The following is a 21,373-nucleotide window of genomic DNA, read 5'->3' as shown; positions in this document are numbered from 1 at the left end:
GTTTGTTTAGATTCAGGGAGCTATACATCAAAGATGAGTTGTAACTAAACTAATTAAAAATCATTATTAGAGATAGTAAAGGAATTATAAACATTTTCTGAGAGCTTTCTTTTTCTAATGAAAGGTAGTCACACATCTACCTAGAGAAACTTGATGTATTATTAAGTGAAAATTATCAATGAAAAACATCTACCCTTGTTACTGTAAAAGAAAACCAGGAAAGACTTTTCCAAAGGTACATGTTTGTACTGAGTAATGATTATCTTTTGATAAAACTCACTAAATCACATGCTATAATTGTGTTAATTAAAAATGCTTTAGTAAATTCACATTAATCTTTACATAGGAGCTGACATTATTTCAGCTATGGTATAAATTGTAATTTCTCATTCTGTCACCTTTTGAATATCTTTTATTATTTTCTTTGTTCACTGGTTTCCCTCACTCCATTTTCCAACTTCCTAGTATCTGGCATCTACGTGATTAAAAAAGAAAAAATAAAACAAAACTGGGGAAACTTCTGTTTCACTCTAGAATTCTGATCACCTGACTTGCAACAAGATTTTTTTTTTTCCATTGTTACTTAGTAAAAGTTAAAATTCTTGATTTTTGCAAACAAATGCAAGGAAATGGTGATGTTCTTAAGGTGTGCACAAGCTGATCTCCAGAATTTAAGGTATGATTTATTTCAAAGACAGCCACACTTGGGGTATCATTTGTTATTCACAAGCGATTTTGCTTATCTTTTAAACGAATGCATTACAGAGATTTGTGTGCCACATGCCTTCTTTCAGCTTTTTTATTATTGAAGCAATTACATTGTTGTCAAAGAAGATTGCAGGAAGATAAATAATTTCAGGAATACAAAACGGTGGTTGGGTAGAAGTCTTTCTATCCCTCTTTATCCTTAGAGAAAGGAATAATTTCTCTCTCAGCTTTCTGTAGCACTGCACAACCTTAAGTAATTCTCAAATAGAAATAAGAAAGTTTTAAAAAATAAAGAAAAGTTTAAAGGCAAAGAAAAAAAATATTCAGAAACCTATTTCCTAAACAAGGACCCTGAATTTCTATTTAAAAGCTCTGAGGATTTTAAATCAGGATCAGACCCAAGCAGACATGTCACAGATGCATTCTTGGGGGTTATTACTATAATTGCATCTCATTGAATGAAGGCAGATGAATCAAACAAGAACTTAAGAGTCATTTTTTTACATGTTCCACCTTCTGGATGTAAAGAGTATCAGAAATAAACCCATGCTTATCTAAATGAGAAATTTTGGCATGTAAAAAAAAAAAAAAAGTGATATCAGTCAGTTTACTTCCAGAAGGTTCAGTATATATTGTTATAGCCAATGATTGAAAGTTTTTTCTGTAAGCAAGAGTAACCGACTAGATCACAGAATGTGTAGTTTGGATTGGAATTAGCTGTTCTGTTTGAGTATCCCATTGTAACTGAATAATGGAAGGTAAGAAAGAAAACTAGAAAACTAGAAACTAAACTAGTTTTAAAACTAAAGTTTTAAGTTTTAGTTTTAAAACTAAAACTAGAAAGAATTTAGTAAGTCACTTGAATCAAAGGTCATAAATGCATAGCCAGTGGGTCTTTAGTCATATTTTGTATGACCCAATAATATTTTAATTTATTTCAACATTTCATATAAAAGAATTTCTGGCTTCTTTAGGGAAAAACAAAAAATTGGTGATACCACGTCTGAATTTGTGGATGTCAGTAGATGAGAATTAGCAGTTCGTCTCATTAGCCAGGGCATAGTCTTTTCAGTTTGCCAGAGTCCCTACCACTACCTATTATCTCACACTGGGTCTACTTCACTTATTTATATCTCTTCCTGGACCTCTATAGGATTTTGAGTTATGGACCTATGTTTTAGATCCACGTCCTCATTTTGCAGATGAAAATGTGACATGTACACAGGTTGATTTTCCCAAATTCTGCTTCTGGCTCTGAAAAGAACCCCAACTAGAGCTCAGGTCTCAAGTACTCTTTCCTCTGTTGTTTTTACATTGATACAAGGCAGCAGCTGGCTCATTCTATATTTCTTAGTCAGCTTTGAGGTAGACAAGCGATTTTGGAGGGAACATATAGTTCGTTTTCTTGTTGCTCAATTACTTCCAAATAACTGACAGAGGTATAGATGGAATACAATTAAAAACAAACAACAACAAAAAATAGATGAGGGGAACAGCCAAAGGTAATAATAATTGCCATTTATTAAGGATTTGTTATGTGCCTAGCGTTATTCAAAATTCTTTACATGAATTCATTAATCCTTCTAAGAACCCTGCTATCACTATCACTATTTTTGCCAATAAAGAAATTGAGAGGCAGAGTCAAGCAGCTTGCCCAAGTTCACCTAGCTGCTAGAGGGTGGAGAGAGGATTTCAATATGGCAATTAGGTTCTAAATGCCATGCTGTTCCACTTCTGTGCATTTACCTGTGTTCACACATGTAAGAGTGGGTTAGCATAAGTACAGCCATCTTAGCTTGGGCAGCCATCTCAGGCCCAAGGCTGAACTTTCCCCTACTTTACTTTAGTTCCAGGGACCCCCTCCCTGCTTTAGTTCCAGGGACCCCCTCCCTGCTTTAGTTCCAAGAAAGTACCCCACCCTGCAACACCCTGGCTGCAGCTAATCAGCTTAAACTACCGGGACAGCTAGGAGGTTGCAGCACCGGGGACCAGATGTTGAAGAGAGCATATCTTGCTAAACCACCAGGGGGGCGCAAGCCAAAAGTATGTATGGTCCCTGAAGTGATGGAAAGTTACTGTGAGTTGGATGTTTTAAAAAAAAAGTGCTATATAAACCCTTGGCTTTGAGTGCTCAGGGTCCTTGTTGAAACCTGTTGCGCTGGGCAGATACTTGGACCCCAACTAGCTGGAAATAAACCTCGCTGTGTAAGTTGCATTATCGAGAGTGTTCTCTGTCTGATTGAGGGGTGGTTGACTCCGTACCCTAACAACACACATGATGCTTTTCCTTGTGTTACTGCTTTCTTCTCTCCTTGCTGTACCACACCAAATTTCTCTAGAAGAGTATTGTTGTTGGGGTTCCTACTTGGGCTCTCTACTCTAAGTCTTGTCAGAAGCCACCCAAAACCCTGTCATCTCTTATTTAACTTTACTGCAGCCTTACTATCAGTTCCTTTTATTCCTGTTTCATGGAGTTTTTGGTAAAGCTGAACCACAATTGCACTGCTTCTCATAGATCCTGTCATATTCAGGCATTTCTGAAACTCTCCTGATATGTAAATAACAAGGTGTTTCCTGCCACTCTCACTTCATTATACTCAGGTAATCTGAGGAAAATTCAGGGACTTATTTCAGACACCGTACTAGTGGTATGTGTAATAGACTCAAAGCCTTAAAAAGATTTTATTTTTCTTTTACTTATGATGATATTAATTAGGCCATGGCTAACTCCTTCACTCCAGTCTTGGGATGTAAAGTGGACAAGCTGATTGATAGATTTCAGTTTCTGTCAGATTAAAAATTTTGAACGGCATTACCATGTTCATGAATTTAGATGATACATTTGTATTAAGTGACTTAGCAGCTGGAGTTCTCCAAGTAAGATGGGGGATGTGCTTGCAATATTGATTATACATCTGACTTCCCAGGAGGGGTGGGTAACAGCATTAATCAAAGGAGGGTTTAATAAACTCCTTGGGAGAAAGGGTTATGGTTTCATTATTTAAAAATTCAGTGAAGACCGCTGTAGTTGAACTTTTACAGGCACTGATCCAAATGGGTCATCTGGCAAAGGCAGGAAATTATTCCTTGTATTTTACAACTAATATGCCAATTTATTAATTTTCAAATTCACATAAATCCCACTGAGTTCAGTTTCAGCTAGGAATTGATCTGGAGAATAACACCTCATGAATGTTGGGTTTTAATTTGGGCTGTGGTAGCTCCATTTGCAAGGAGATAATTGCATATCATTTTCTGCAAATGAGGAGAGGATTCATGGTTTTAACAAAAATAAAAGCAGTATACTTTTCACGTACAAGGCAAAAGCCAAATAAACTAGAGAAAGCTAAGTCTTATCACAAATAAATAAATCTTTCAAACTATAATTTATCTATATCAAATCTCCCTCTATTATTCTATTAGATATAATTGAATGCTCAGGTTCTTTTGCTTCAAAACTCTGTAACAAGAACTAAGTGGAAAATGGATATAAGTTTGACTAAAAACTATTTCTAGATATATAGAAGTGAAAGCCAAAAAAAAAAAAATCTACCATGCATTATAAATTACTATGTTGCAACTTTGCTCTCATTTAAAAAAAAATTAGAATTGTTTCCAGAATGAGGTTATTGTATAGGATTACAGCACACCCTAGAGATTTAAACTCAAATCAAGATTAGAATGCACATAATTCTTGCTTGGTTTAAAGGGTGTAAATAACTGATACATGTACAGGGTGTATGGAAGTCTTGGTAGGCAAATGTCTCTCCTTCCAGGATTATCTAGAGTCATTTAGGGCTACTTCTGTTGTTGAAATCTTGAAAGGTTTCCAAGGCACAAGAGCATTAACAGAAGAACTCTTTGGAGCTTTTCTGACAGTATTCTGTGGTAGCAGTCTACTTTGGATTCACAAGAGTCAAAGTCATTTCTCAAGTGATTTATCAAGAATCAATATTACAAATGATGAGTTCTTTCACTAAAGATCACATTCAAAATTTCCCCTATAATAATGTAATTCTCACTCTCATTCCAATTGCTGTTTTCGAGAGGAAAAGATAGGAATGCAAGGTGTGAGGCATGCACATAAGCACTTATAGAAGTATGCTCTGTGTGTGAGTGTCATCCATCCTTGATGTTCCACTGAGAAATGAGTTGAGAAATAGTATTGCAAAGTTTGTCTTGAAGACCTTGCTTCCTTTCAAACAACATGAATTTTGGTGTCACACGTTTTCTTCCTGCCTTGGTGCTGGCTGTGAAAAGGTGGCTTTTCCATGGTACTCCAAGTATGTAGCTAGTCATCTTTCTATGAAGAAGAATTATGCCTGTGAACAGAGATAGAATGCCAGCCCCAGTCCTCTTGTACTTTACTTTATCAAAAAATATGGTGGGCTTTTGAGGTGCTAAGCAAGTGGACTAGGTTAATAGAAGAACAAAGGTGCAGAATTTGTCTTATGGAGAACTATGACCTCAATCAGATCATTTGGGCTTTGGGCAAGGGTATGATGACAAAGGCACACTCTGAATCTGTATGAATGTCCTCCGACATAGAGAAGTGGAACTTGCACTGGCATGAGTACACTGTATAGTATATCTTATAAGTTCATTACAGTCCTTGACTCTTAAAAAATGGTTTAATATTCAAAATGTTCACTTCTTTTAAAGTAAAGCAATTTTCCTATCTAGGAAAATTAAAAATTAGAGTATTTAAAATTATAGAATAAATTGACAAACTTTGAGATTCAGATTTGTAATGGCTTCTAGAGATATTCTAGTTCAGGACTTTCATTTTTAAAGTGAAAGAAGAAAAAGGTCCAGAGAGGTGGATAAACTACAAGATTTTAGTTAGAGAGCAGATTGAAACTTTGACTGTCCATCTCAGGCAAATGTTCTTTCTTTCCATTGTCCTACCATTCCTAGTTGGCATGGTTTAATGATGTTAAAGCTTTACTCATATTTACACAAAAAGTTCCAAATTAGTAAATTTAACTAGTGAGCAAATGCCAAATACATGTTTCAGTTTTGTTGTTAGAACAAAAGCAGGGACACCTGGGTGGCTCAGTCAGTTAAGCATCTCCTTTTGGCTCGGGTCATAATCTCAGATCTAGCTCTGCTTCTCCCTCTCCCTCTCCTCCTGTTCATGCTCTCTCCTTCTCTCCCTTTCTCTCTCTCAAATAAATAAATACACTTTTTTAATACTTAAAAAAAGCAGACTATCTAGATTTAATTTGCTTGGTATCAATCATATGTCAGTCTACCAAAATAAATGAAGTGTTACTATGAAATATGTTATAGCAACAACCTCAGGGCCTTAAAAAAAAAAAAAAAGATACGCATATTTCCTATCTAGGTTGAGTGATCTCCAAAGGCAAGATATTTCAAGTTTAAGGAAACACAGTATAAACAACCCACGGTGATTGCTGTAATTTAATTTCAAAGCAAAGGTTGACAAGGAACATACAAATCTTGATTTCTTAAAGTCAGCACTAGTGTTACTCCACAAAGCTTGCTCACAAACCTTTCCAGTTTACCTTCGGTGACCTTTGGAGTTATGTGCTTGATAATTAGTTGAAGAAATTTTAAGGCAACAAGATGGATTTCCTGAATAAAATATATACTTCAAAATAGATTTTTTCAGTACAAATAGTGCAAAATATTATTATATATATTATAGTAAAATAACAAAATATTATTACTATATACATTCCTGATGAGAGAGTGTAGAGTAGTAGTTAAAAGCATGAGCTTTGGAGCCATACAGATGCAGGTTCAAATCCCAGCTGTGTCACTTACTATAGTTGCTTATAACTCTCTCACTTACTGGTGTGAATTTGAGTGTGTTTCTTTATTTCTCTGAGCCTCAGCTTCCTGAAAAGTATATTAAGGTTTGAGATTCCTACTTCATGTTTGGTTGTAAGAGTTAAATTAAAAAAAATAAGTAATATGGTACCACTGCTGTATCTGGAAACACATCAGATACTTAAGATGCTAAGTGCATGGTTATCTCACTGGAACACCTATGATTCCTTGTTATTACTTGATTCTTCACTTTTTCTGGTCATTATCACACTAGGATAAACTTTCTACTTCTGCATCAGAATTTGGCTCTATATTAAAAAAAAAAAACTCAGGGCAATTTGTATTGAAAAACTGCACCTTACATAAATCAGGCACTATTTTTGTGCTTCAATATTTGAATGACCTTTTTCCCACCCCCCAACCCCTGCCATGTAGCTCATGTGTGCAACAATGTTTCATCCATACAACATCCACATAACATCCATAATAAAATGTGGAATGTAAATAATAGGGATAAAGAAACTGACCTCCTTCAGCTGAGCAGATAACCACAATCTGACTGAAAGGTCCATCTCCTTTATTGTTATAAACGCCAACCTTCACTTCGAAGGGAGTAAGAGGAGGAACACTTTCATCTCGATAAATGAATTTTGAAGCTTCAGAGGATGTCACCATTTTTTCCTTCCAGCCACGTGTTCCATTGGGCCTGAAAGCCACAATATAGCCAAAGCCTTCTCCATTCTGAAACTCTTCAGATACTGGCTAAAGAAGAAAAATACAATTAATGATCAGCAAATTGTAATGCTCCACTGGAAGACAATCACTTAGTATAGAACAATCACTTAGTAGTCTTTGGAAGCTTAAAAGGAGTTGAAAGAAAAAGATAAAAATTTAAATAATATCAGTTGGTATTTAAGAAGAGTATCAAGGGTCCTGAAAACTCTTGGAGTGAAACAAATTTAAACCAGTTAGTCATGTATATGAAATGAACATTCCACACTAGAATTTAGCATGTTTTGGAAAACTGTCATATGGTCTGGTGGTTAGAAAAATCTGTTGCTGGAAATGCTCTGCAGAGTCCTTTGTGCAGAAAAATAGGAACTATTAATGTAAGACCTTCTTTATAGTATTTTCTTTTTCATTTGCTTTTGTGCTTTATTAATGTGAAAAAAATCAGAAAAGAATATTTGTTCAAGTAATTATTATACTATATGCTTATATTTAAATTTGTTAAACAGGCATAAACTACACACCATAGAAAGGAGTAATTATGATTGACTAGTTAGTTAAAGGAGTAGTCACCAGCCACTGCCTAGCATAATGCTTGACACATAGATACCAAATATATATTTGTTGAAACATGTTTTTTTTTTCTTTTGAATTTTGATTTGAGGAAAAACTGTATTGAGTATAGGAAGAGAGACAAAGCCTATTATATCAAAGTTCTATAGAATAATGTTTTTGGCCCCCTAAAATTCATATAATGAAATCTTAACCCCCAATGTGATGGTATTAAGAGGTGAAGATTTTGGTAGGTTATTAGATTATGAGGGCAGAGCCCTTATGAATGGGAGTAGTGCCCCTCTTGCCCCTCTGCCAGTGAGAAAATGGCCCTCTGCTAGCCAGAGAGCAGGCTATCACCAGACTGGAACCTGCTGGTGACTTGATCTTAAATTTCCAGGCTCTGAACAGTAAGAAATATTTTTCTGTCATTCATAAGTCACCCCCAGTCTATGGCATTCTTATTTTAGCAGCTGGGGCTAAGACATGAAGCTGAAAGAGAAGGAAGTTCTATTTAGAGAGATTGACCTCAGTGAAGTTCAGGTATTGGGAAATTAATTCCTCTGCAGAAGTAAAAAAAATTAGAAATAAATTTTTATTGAACAAGAGAGGGAAGGACAGAATAGCCCAAGATATGCCCATGGAATATTTCTTACTGGGAAACATTTTTCTGTACATTTGATCATTGTTTTAGAGATCATCAGGGATTTGTTCACTTTGCTCCAGTAGACATTGCATCTCCTTTGCATTTTCATATTCTAGGGCACAGTTCTGTGAGCTACATAGTTATGTTTGCTAATAAGGTAATCTAACATCAGTAAAAGGAAAGAGGCTTCGTGGGAAAATAAAGGTTGCTCTCACACCCTTCTCCCTTGCCTCCTTTATAGAAGAAACTTCAGAGAACACATGGTGAGTGAGACAAGAGAACACAAAGTCCCAATTCTACTGCTGATTAGGAAGAGTACTTAAACTGTGCTTCAGTTTCATAATTTTTAAAATGAGGAAAAAGTATTACCATACTAAAAGGTTGTTTTATGGGTTAAATGAGATAACCTAGGCACTGTGTCACAAGTGCAGTGGTGGTCATTTCTTTCCTCCCCACTGGTTTTAATAAGGGTGCTATTTAATTGTGAAATAATTAAATGTCAAACTAAGCCGAACAGTTGAAGTAGTTTGTGAGAGGAGGTGTTTTAACTATTCAGACTTTATTCTGAGATAGCCTATATGACAGGAAGACATACTTTAGACTTGAAAAAAGTCAACTGGGACTGGGTATGAAATGAGACAGGTTCATGTTGACAATACTCATCTGAGTAATATATGGTCAAAGCGTTTCCTAACCTCATTTAAAGAGAAATTACTCAATCTCTCTCTACCAATTACATATCCTATATATGTAGCCTTATTTTCAATGAATCAACAAGTCTGACAACTGAGTAAAGGCTTTCTTACCTCCCAGGCTATGACTAACTCATGCCTTCTTCCACTTCTTCCACTTACGTTGGTGGGTGCTGTCTTTGGAACTGTAAATGAAAAATGGGCTAAAGTGAGGACAATAAATAGATGTTTAATTTAAGAGAATCTGTAAGAATACATTATGACCCTACTTGGTCATAAAATCCCAAAACAATCAATCAAAATTGAAGATACAGTGGCCAAATTCAATATTAATTAAAACAAAATGTTTGTGACAGATACCCTGTTTTCAAATCTATATGGGAGAATTTGATACATATTTTTCATGGCCACATAATACATTATCAAACCAGTCCCCTTGTAAATGCTCTGTGGTAGTAGAGTTGAAATCTCAATAACACTAAAGTTAAGGACATCTACTAATGGTTAAATTTCATTTTACAAATTTTCTCCTTTCTGATGATGTGACTCTTCCATGGCCTCGGGGCTTGCGGAGCTCTGAGAAAGTCTATGGATTGACTTACTACTGCTTTACCAGAAACCCCAGGAAGTTCCAGTTTAAAGAAACTTGACAACAGTTCCACAGAGTGAGAACCTATTTAAATAAATAAACAACAACAACAAAAAAAACTATCAAGAATGGATCTCTTGGGGTGCCTGGGTGGCCCAGTGGGTTAAAGCCTCTGCCTTCGGCTCAGGTCATGATCCCAGGGTTCTGGGATTGAGCCCCGCATTGGGCTCTCTGCTCGGCCGGAAGCCTGCTTCCTCCTCTCTCTCTGCCTACTTGTGATCTCTATCTCTCAAATAAGTAAATAAAATATTAAAAAAAAAAAAGAATGGATCTCTTTGCAACCTACAAAATATATAATCACCCAGTGAAACTTTTTCAAATGAATAACTATTAAAAGAATAAATGTCTCAAAGGAATAAATTTCTCCTTCACTGCACCAAAACACAAAATCTGCAGTTGAAAGGGAACATTTTCAAATGAAGAACTGTTAAATGAAGAAAACCATTAAAAGAAATCATTTTCCAGGCTATGAGTCTGCATTAACAATTTTACACTTCAGCGTTGCCTTTATATCCTTGCATATAGTTTTTAAGTGATATTTATATACTCACAAGCAATAAATTCACTCCTATATATTACCTACTTGGATGAAAGGCTATTAATTACTGGTAGACATTCAAAGCATATACAGCATTTATGTACCAGAAAACTGAGGTGGAATTTATTTTCCACGAGAAAGGAAAAAAAAAAATTCTCTTTGCACAAAGGAGGTGGGAGAGAAAAGTCTGTGAATATATATAATTGGCTCCACTAAAATAAAAACCTTTATTCACCAGGCTCCAAATTTCAGTGTCTTTGGGCACTTTTCTTCATGGACATGAGTTCTTGTCTTGCTCATGCGCATGTAGAAAGATATATCTATATATATCTATATATATCTATATATATAGATATAAATACATATGTATATATGTATATACACATATATATCTACATATATATATAAATTATTTATATGTGGAGTTCACTCATGCACATGTAGAAGGTGATTATATATATGTATATGTATGTATATATATGTGTATATATATGATTATTTACATGCGGAGTTCACTCTCAGGAATTTTCTCAGAATTAAATGGAATTGGATACCCAATTCCATCTGTCTGTCATTCAAGAAATCACAAGAAATTCAAATGAGAAAAAAAATGATACTATTAGAACAACAAGAGTGGATATGACCTAATTTATATAAAGATCAAGTAAATCACTTATCAACTTGGCTTTTTATTAGCCATAGTTATTGCTGAATATAACAACATATGACATATCCATTTGTTGACACCATGTCCCCAAACCACTGTTATATAATTAAAGTTCTAAATTTATTATCTAGTCCATGCTATAGGGAAGGCACACAGGAGTGGAGCTGGTTTAACTGTATGCATAAAAGAACAGGGATCTAAGGATCCAAATATCCCCTCAGTGGGCGATCTCCGAGTTCTGAATGTTATCATTAATGCATGGTCAAACAAATAGATAAGCATATTAATTTGTTGATATGATATGACTATGGCTTATCATAGTACCATTTGTTTGTAGAAAAAAAAAGAACACCCATAAATGCACACTTCATATTCATCTCTGACAACTGACAGTTAAATAATATTATACATAGTATAAATGTGTTTTTGTGGGAGTGAGTAAGGTCTGGGCTTGGGTTTCAGTCCTACCATTCCAGCTGACCTGGTTAGCTGAAAATATTTCTTTACTTTGTTGTCCTTCACAAAGATAATAGCCTACTTTTTAAAGTTATTTTTCAAAATTATTTATTACAGTTCCTGGAACTATAATTTATAAATATTACCTAATGCTATCATCTACTTAGATTTCAAAAAGAGAAAATGATGAAGTCTTCTATGATAAACATTATATTTATTTTCTATGATAAACAGTTAAAGTTCAACATATGTAATCTTGAAAGAGATTATCCCCTTGAAAATATGGATAATATTGTTTTGATAGTACCATGGTAATTACACTCTCAGTTTTGGCTCAGCTTGTTTAAATTTGGAAACCTAGGCAATATACCAGCTTTGATTTACAAAAGAGGTTATTTTAGAAAATATAAGATTTCTCTGATTTATGAATTTTCTAATAAATGGCAATAAAAAGTACAGGACGTTTATATATACAATAAATGGTGTTTACCTCAACTTATATTCTCTTAGCTTTATTTATATGGGTCCACAAGGAAATAGAAGCCGAGGTTGGGTAAAATAACCTTCGAATGAGATTTGTTGATGCATGTGGTTAAAAAAAAAAAAAAAAAGGAAAAAGCAAGAGGAAGAAGGGAGGAGGGAAGGCATGTAACTTGAAATCACTGTCTTTGGTGGAAGTTTAGAATTCCAACTTTACCTCTTAACTGGTAACCTTGTGCAAGTTTTTAAACTTTCTAATTCTGCTTTCTCATCTGTAAAATGAGCATAAACACTTCTTGCTTTACAGGGTTTATGTGGCAATTAAATGATATAATAAAGGGCAAGTACTTAGCATAGAGCCTGGAACATGGTTCATCATTTATCACTGGTTTATGGTATTATGAGGACTAGGAAGATATGAAAAGTCATACTTGAGTGTCTCACATTCACTTCTGGGTTGATAACTTTGCATCACCCTTTTATCTTTCATGCTCAAGTCTTCTACTGTTCTTCCATCACTTAACTATTAATCACAAAAGACATCCCTAAAAATTAGCCACACTTCTTTTATAAAGGCTTTTGTAAAATCGTCGTCTCTGCCTGCAAAATGCCTCTGAAAATGGAGACAATTTCTTGAATATATTTTGTAGAAAAGACTTACCTGGACACAAAGGAGCTTCATGATTTAAAAATACTGTCTGCTTAGTTTAACAGTATTTTCTTTTAGATTTTCTTAATTATTTCAGCTGAATGTTTAATTTTTAATATAATATTTTCTTAGAAACATATACTGGAGATACCTTTAAAAACCCTATAGCTTTCTGTCTTTTCTCTGCACACATCAGTGCCTGACAACTGTGGATTTTCTAATTGTCCTCTATAAATAATTTTTGGTCTGGCCTTCAAAATCCCATTAAATGCTGTTTACAAGGCCAACACACATAAACCCAGAGAAAACGAATTCAACCTTATTTTATATTACAGAAGTATTTTATTGTGTTCCTTTCAAAATTTTTGAACTCAGTGAAATTTCCTGAGTAATTATCAGGGCCAAGAACTTTGAAGATGCAAATAGGAACAAAGCAAGATCTTTTCAGAAGTAAGGAGATAATATATGGTTAAAGAAACTAATAGAAAATTAAATGAGACTTCTGACTTGAGATTAGTCAGACGTAACCTCAACTGCTAATGTGAAGTTGGCTAGACAAAACCACTGAATTGGTAAGATCAGAAAAACCAAATTTTAGGATCCTTTTTCATTTTCCCCCTCTGGCTCATATACGTAGGATTTTAGCACAAGTAAGGTTTTGGAAGAAGGCTGTCAGCTTAGTAGATGAATGTGCTGTGGCATCTCCTTCCACCATTAGCTGTTGGTAGAAGAGAAACGTGTGTGTCATTTCCCTCTCATGCTAAGTGAGAAGAGGAGAGAACACTGCTGCAGAGAGTACAGATTCTTATTTCTTACACTGTGGCTGAATGCTGTTGAACTTTAGAATTTTGTAATATGACCCAGTCCCATCTTCACCACTGAGCAGAGACCAAAGTAGCTCTTGAGAATATCCTTGAGAACACAGAATTTGGCAAGTCAGAAATGTGGTTACTGTGGGGCAAGTGGACACTATGGAAGGTAAGTTTAAATAGGCTTGTTGAGATGACATCCAATTAAGTTGTCTGCTAGGGGACAGGATAGTCTACAAAGAACCCAATGCATCCTGTAAGAGAAAGAAGCAGTGTGTGGACAAATGCTGTCACATATTGCACTCAACACCCATAGGAGTATTACAAATTGTACCGCCTAAGTATGTTTTCTTCTTCTTATCTGGCCTGGAAGGTGCCTGAAACAGCAGCTAGAGATTGAGGGAATAAAAAAAAAGAAAGAAAAGACAAATCGTAGCTCTTGGGGCAAGCCTTTGGGATAGAGGAAGAGAGACAGGAGATGGATGTGAGATTAAAGTTCTTATTTAAATGAAAATAGAAGTTTTTAATACTTGAAAATGAGACTGCCCCAATACTGAAAAGTGCCTTGGAGATTATATATATACACATATGTGTATAGATATATATATATAATTTGGGACTAAAGTCAGAGATTAGATGGAAAGCAAAGATGGGAGAAGAATACAACTATTTTCTGCTTAAATTCTATAGAGTTCAGTCTATATAATAAACCAGTTATATAACTATGATACTGCAGAAAGTGCTAAGGGGCCAGGAAAGACTTTCATCTGACTTGACACTCTATTTATCTGATTTATCTATTTATCTATTATCTGACACTCTATTTATCTAATCTACTTGACACTCCTATTTATCTGGTCAACCATTTATCTATTAAGCATAGAAAAAATATTTTGCCTTATGTGGCCCAAAGTATGTGTGTCATTTTCCATTTCAGAGTCAAAAAAGAATGGCGGGTCAGAATACAACCAAGTTGTTAAGCAACTGGAATGCTATATGAATGTGGAACATATTTTTTAAGCAAGTTCTTTCATTTGACACTTATTTTTTTCTGCTCCTTTTGTCTTGTCTACACTATAAGCAAAGCAAATGACCACATGTTGGGACAATATCACAATCCATTCATAAACTGATACCTGGCTAGACAACAAATACAGCATGGTAAACTAAACAGAGATGGAGACAGAGATTTAGAGGAGAGGCATGTTCTGTACTTTGCACCACATTTTGAAAGGCTTTCTTGACTTCCAAGCCAAAAGGTGGGCTTGCTGGTACACAGTCTGCAGCAGAGACTTCTCAGTAGGATGGCATATTGGAGGAGCCAGATGCAAGCCAAGAGATCAGGTGACTCTTACTATACCAACAAAATAATGTTTAACCTGAAAATACTTCCTCAATATGAAAAAAGTGACATGCATGATTACTATTATTTAAATTTCCATTGAACAAAGAAATAATGTTTAAATACATCATGATGACGATTATGATGACGATGATGATGGTGATGATGATGGCGATGATGATGATGATAAATAGCTAATAGTAAGCATTTACGATGTGCCAAGTACTATGCTAAGTTCTTTGCATGCATTATATTATTTAATAGAACGAGGCAATGGAGTAGGTAGTGATTCTGTCTCCATTTTATAAGTGAGAAAATTGAGCCTTGAGCAAGGTATATGTCTTACCTATGTTTACTGCTAGTAAACAGCCCAGAACATTACTCCTGATCTGCCTCATTCCAAAACTCAAACTCCTAATTACAGGTTGAAGATAGAACCTTCTTTTCTCTCATTCTTTTGTTATCAATCTCTTTATTTCATCATAATTTGAAAATAAAGAACTACAAATATTAAGATTTATAGCCAAAACTTTGATAATAATAGACATTTTATATTGCAGCAAAAAGCAAACCTTTTTAGATAGTAAGTTACATCATTTAACTCTATCTTATCTCTTTTTCATTTATCTTTCAACAATTAGTGTTATAAAATACACAATTTATGAGGCACCTGAGTGGCTCAGTCAACTAAGCATCTGACTCTTGATTTTGGCTCAGGTCATGTTCCCAGGGTTGTGAGATCAAGTTCCCTGTCAGGCTCCACACTCTATGCAGAATCTTCTTGAGATTGTCTCTCTACCTCTCTCTCTGCCTCCCCCCCCCTCCGCCATGCACATACATGCTTTCTTGTTCTCAAATAAATAAATAAATAAATAAAATCTTAAAAAAATAAATGCATAATTTATGGACATTAAAGTTCAATTAAGTGAAAGAATCGCTGTTGTATCAGTTCTACACATTTTTCCATTTCTATTATCATGTGTATTTCAAATTCCTTTCCTAAGACATGGTTTTTTTCTCAAGTGTCCTCTTTTTAAACGATAAAACATTTCCACTACTGATCCCAAAATTTTATACTGGTTTGATGATAGTAAAAATTTAAACAAAGCTTACATTTCCAAAACTAAACACAGGTTATATCTATCCCCTATCATCTATCTATCTATCATCTATCTATCTATCTATCATCTATCTATATCTATCACCTAACTAAAACTTGTAAGAAAATTGTACTACAAATAAATAAATTAAAAAATGTACATTGAAGTAAAAAATGTATATTACTATTTTGATATTCTAATAAGAGATCAGATCAAACCAATTTATTTTATACTTATTGACTGCTAGGGGTATTTTGATGACTGTAAAATTCAAAATATACCCTTGAGTAAAGTTCAAAATATACCCTAGAGGAAACTGCAAAGAAAAATCAACTTTTTTGGTGTGTGGGAGAGAAACAACTTTAAAGTAAAATTGCTTTACTAAACCTGCCTTGGGATTTAGAATATTCTAGTAAATATGGGAATTTTAAAGGAACATAAAGCTTTCAACTCAGTAGCTTGAATGTGACATCTTTTCTCTTTCAAGTAGCTCTGTTGATTTTCAGAGATTAGTTTGTCCATTAGAACTGCATCATCTTTTAAAATACAGGACATGTACTTAAAAGAGGCAGAGTATGTCACTTGAGAAGACATCTCAGGATATTTGTATCCCTTTTAAATCTGTGCCACCTAACAAAACAGGCACAAAAATCAACACTTGTTTTAACACCATTAGCAGCTCTAGCCCTTTGTGGTACCAAAGCACAAGAAGCATAAAGTAGGCAGTATAAACCTTCCTCAACTAACTTTCAAGGGGAGTATTTTGTGCATTTTTCATGCTATTTCTTTTCTCTTCCATGAGATTTTAGTGGACTAAAGTATGCCATATATATACAGAACTCATTATAAAATGGAGAGGCAGGAACTATGTGATTGAGGTAGTTGCCTGAAGAGATGAGGGACAAGTCTTTTAGAATGTATCATCTGAATGCAATTTAGCATAAAAAATAGAACTGTTTTGCTATAATCTTTTTTAATAATACAAGGAGATTTATATTATAAAAAGTCTAAGAGGATTATTCATCTCAAACGGATTATTTATTTTCAAAATGAATATTTATAGAGAGACTCTGAATAGGCATAATCTTTGCCTTTGTTTAAACACAATTAACAATATGCAAAATAAGGCAGTTCTTTTTAGAAAATATATGAGCATAAGCACTAATATTGGCAGTCATTTCAATATCTGCACAGTGAGTACTTAAATGAGGAATGACTAACCTGTTATACTCTTAATTAGTGAACACCTGTACACAATGAAAGCATGGCTGATTTATGAATGCATGAAAATCTAACCAGGCAATTAATGTTCAATTTAAAATTCACACTATTGAAAAAGTAGCAGAAAGAACAACTTGTACTAAGCAAATCACAAAAGCAGAAAAGTTAGATTTTCTGTGAATGAATCTTTTCCAACATATTTTGGCTACTTTATCTTTTATTAATCTTGGTTGCTTAATTTTTATATAGAAATAATTTGAACATCTTTTGTAGAACCATTCCCACTTAGTGTAGTAATAACCATTTGGTATTTTTTTCTCCCTTTTTAAAAAAGGTCAGACATGGTGTGTTTTAGAGAAAGAATCAAATCTTTCTGTAGTTTATTTTAATTATCGTAAGCTTTGTTCAATTTGTAAGAAGTCACAAATCACATTTTTTGGTCCAATTCTATAACTATAATACAAAAGGGACAGTTAATTGTTAGTCTTCTATGTATATGTATCTCTCACCTGGGTACTGGTGTGGGTAAGAGCATATGAGGGTAAAAAAGAAATGTTCTCTTCTTTTTTTCTTTTTTTTAAAGATTTTATTTATTTATTTGACAGAGGGAGAGACAGACAGCACAAGCAGGTAGAGAGGCAGGCAGAGGCAGAGAGAGAAGCAGGCTCCCCGTTGAGCAAGGAGCCCGATGCAGGGCTCGATCCTAGGACCCTGAGACCATGACCTGAGCTGAAGGCAGCGGCTTAACCCACTCAGCCACCCAGGCGCCCCAGAAATGTTCTCTTCTAATCTTTCAATAAAAGCACACACCAGTGCCAGACACTGCTCTAGGTGCTAAGGACAGAACACTAAAAAATTAGATACAAGTCCTCATTCTCAGTGCACTTATATTCTAATGATTATTGAGATTCGTATGTTTTCATGGAGTGTAAAAATATTAAAATTTGTTTTTCCCCTGCCTGTATCTGCAATATATCCCCTTTTCTCTATTTTCAGATTGTTTTCATCAATATCGTTGACGTTTGTGTTTGCCTAAGCTAATGTCCTATTGCACACCTTTTAATATGCAATTTTATAAGGACATAAGAGATAAATCACAGTAAAACTTTGTTCAAAGTAGTCAAAAAGTTTACCAAATTTTTTCCTTTCTTTTTTTTCCAGATGCTGGGCAAAATATTTTAAAATACATTTTTATTTTATTTTATTAGTTTAATTTAATTTTATTTTTTTCAGTATTCCAAAGTTCATTGTGCATACACCACACCCAGTGCTCCTCCTTAATACCTACCACCAGGCTCACCCAACCACCCCCCCCCCAAAACCCTCAGTTTATTTCTCAGAGTCCACAGTTTCTCCTGATTTGTGTCCCCCTCTGATTTCACCCAACTCACTTCTCTTCTCCATCTCCCAATGTCTTCCATGTTATTCCTTATGCTCCCAAAATAAGTGAAACCGTATGATAATTGACTCTCTCTGCTTGACTTATTTCACTAAGCATAATCTCTTCCAGTCCCACCCATGTAGATAACAAAAGTTGGGTATTCAACCTTTCTGATGGAGGCATAATACTCCATTGTATATATGGACCATATCTTCTTTATCCATTTGTCTGTTGAAGGGCACCTTGGCTCTTTCCACAGTTTGGTGACTGTGGTCACTGCTGTTATGAACATTGGGGTACAGGTGGCCCTTCTTTTCACTACATCTGTATCTTTGGGGTAAATATCCAGTAGTGCAATTGCAGGGTCATAGGGTAGCTCTATTTTTAATTTCTTAAGGAATCTCCACAATATATTCCAAAGTGACTGCACCAACTTGCTTTCCCATGAACAGTGTAAGAAGGTTTCCCTTTCTCCACATCCTCTCCAACTCTTGTTTACTGTCTTGTTGATTTTGGCCATTCTAACTGGTGTAAGGTGGTATCTCAATATGGTTTTGATTTGAATCTCCCTGATGACTAGTGATGATGAACATTTTTTCATATGTCTGATAGCCATTTGTATGTCTTCTTTGGAGGAGTGTCTGTTCATGTCTTCTGCCCATTTTTTGACGTGATTATCTGTTTTGTGTGTGTTGAGTTTGAGGAGTTCTTCATAGATCTTGGATATCAGCCCTTTGTCTGTAGTGTCATTTGTGAATATCTTCTCCCATTCTGTGGGTTGCCTCTTTATTTTGTTTACTGTTTCCTTTGCTGTGCAGAAGGTTTTGATCTTGATGGAGTCCCAAAAGTTCACTTTCCCTTTTGTTTCCTTTGCCTTTGGAGACATGTCTAGAATGAAGTTGCCATAACCTATGTTGAAGAGATTTCTGCTTAAGTTTTCCTCTAGGATTTTGATAGATTCCTGCCTCAAATTTAGGTCTTTCATCCATTTTGAGTTTATCCTTGCATATGGTGTAAGATAATGGTAAAGTTTCATTCTTCTACATATAGCTGTCCAATTTTCCCAGCACCATTGGTTGAAGAGACTGTCTTTTTACCACTTTATATTTTCCCCTGCTTTGTTGAAGATTATTTGACCATAGAGTTGAGGGTCCATATCTGGGCTCTCTACTCTGTCCCATTGATCTATGTATCTGTTTTTGTGCCAGTACCATACTGTCTTGCAGCTTTGTAGTAAAGCTTGAAATCAGGTAACGTGATACCCCCAGCTTTGTTTTTCTTTTTCAACATTTCCTTAGCAATTCGGGGTCTCTTCTGATTCCATATAAGTTTTAGGATTGTTTGTTCCAGCTCTTCGAAAAATGCTGGTGGAATTTTGATGGGGATGGCATTGAAAGTATAGATTGCTCTAGGCAGTACAGACATTTTAACAATGCTTATTCTTCCAATCCATTAGCATGGACTACTTTTCCATCCTTTTGTGTCTTCAATTTCTTTCATGAGTTTTCTGTAGTTCTTGAGTACAGATCCTTTACCTCTTTGGTTAGATTTATTCCCAGGTACCTAATGGTTCTTGGTGCTATAGTAAATGGAATCTATTTTCTCATTTCCCTTTGTATATTTTCATTGTTAGTGTATAAGAAAGCAAGTGATTTCTGTACATTGATTGGTATCCTGCCACATTACTGAATTGATGTATGAGTTCTAGTAGTTTAGGGGTGGAGTCTTTTGGGATTTCCATATAAAGTATCTGGACGTCATCTGTGAAGAGAGAGATTGACTTCTTCATTGCCAACTTGAATACCTTTTATCTCTTTTTGTTGTCTGATTGCTGTTGCTAGGACTTCTAGTGCTGTGTGGAACAAGAGTAGTGAGAGTGGGCATCCTTGCGTGTGCCTGATCTCAAAGGGAAGGCTGTCAGCTTTTCCCAATTGAGAATGATATTCACTATTGGTTTTTCATAGATGGATTTTATGAAGTTGAGGAATGTTGCCTCTATCCCTATACTTTGAAGTGTTTTAATCAGGAATGGATGCTGTATCTTGTCAAAAGCTGTTTCTGCATCAGTTAAAAGGACCATGTGGTTCTTCTCTCTTCTCTTATTGATTTGTTCTATTACATTGCTTGATATGCAAATGTTGAACCACCCTTGTATCACATGGATAAATCCCACCTGGTCATGGTAGATAATCTTTTTTAATTTACTGTTGGATCCTATTAGCTAGACTCTTGTTGAGAATCCTGGCATCCATCTTCATCAGGGATATTGGTCTAAAATTCACCTTTTTGGTGGGGTCTTTGCCTGGTTTGGGGAGCAGGATAATGCTGGCTTTATAGAAAGAGTCTGGAAGTTTTCCTTCTGTTTCTATTTTTTGAAAGAGCCTAAGGAGAATAGGTATTATTTCTTCTTTGAATGTTTGGTAGAATTCTCCAAGAATCCATCAGGTCCTAGACTCTCATTTTTGGGGGAGGTTTTTGATAACTGCTTCAATTTTGTTACTAGATATTGGTCTATTCAGGTTTTCAATTTCTTCCTGATTCAGTTTTGGAAGTTTACAGGTTTCTAGGAATGCATCCATTTCATCTAGGTTGCTTAACTTATTGGCATGTAACTGTTGATAATAATTTCTGATGATTGTTCTATTTCCTAGTTTGTAGTTGTGATCTCTCCCCTTTCATTCATAATTTTATTAATTTGGGTCTTCTCTCTTCTTTTGGGTTAGTTTGGCCAGTGGTTTATTGATGTTATTGATTCTTTAAAAAAAAAAAAAACAGTGTCTAGTTTCATAGCTTCTAGTTTCGTTGATGTGTTCTACTGTATCTCTAGTTTCTATCTCACTGGTGTCTGTTCTAATCTTGATTATTTCCCTTCTTGTGCATGGGTTGGCTTAATTTGTTGATTTTCCATTTCTTTAAGGTGTAAAGGGAGCTGGTGTATCCTGGATTTTTCAGGTTTTT

General features: G+C 35.0%; 1 protein-coding gene across 3 annotated transcripts in view; it reads right to left on the bottom strand.

The window, feature by feature from the left end:
* The window catches only part of CNTN5 (contactin 5), a gene marked incomplete at both ends in the record, with an annotated part of 773,509 nt that overhangs the window by 48,793 nt on the left and 703,343 nt on the right, over positions 1 to 21,373 (bottom strand). For all 3 annotated transcript variants that reach the window (XM_080816834.1, XM_080816835.1, XM_080816836.1), the window contains 2 exons: positions 7,032 to 7,266; positions 9,238 to 9,308. In XM_080816834.1, the coding sequence (XP_080672960.1) occupies positions 7,032 to 7,266; positions 9,238 to 9,308 (306 nt within the window). The remainder of the gene's footprint in view (positions 1 to 7,031; positions 7,267 to 9,237; positions 9,309 to 21,373) is intronic.

The sequence above is a fragment of the Martes martes genome (assembly GCF_963455335.1).
Source record: "Martes martes genome assembly, chromosome: 10".
Taxonomy (NCBI): Eukaryota; Metazoa; Chordata; class Mammalia; order Carnivora; family Mustelidae; genus Martes; species Martes martes.
This window is presented reverse-complemented; position numbering and strand designations above follow the sequence as displayed.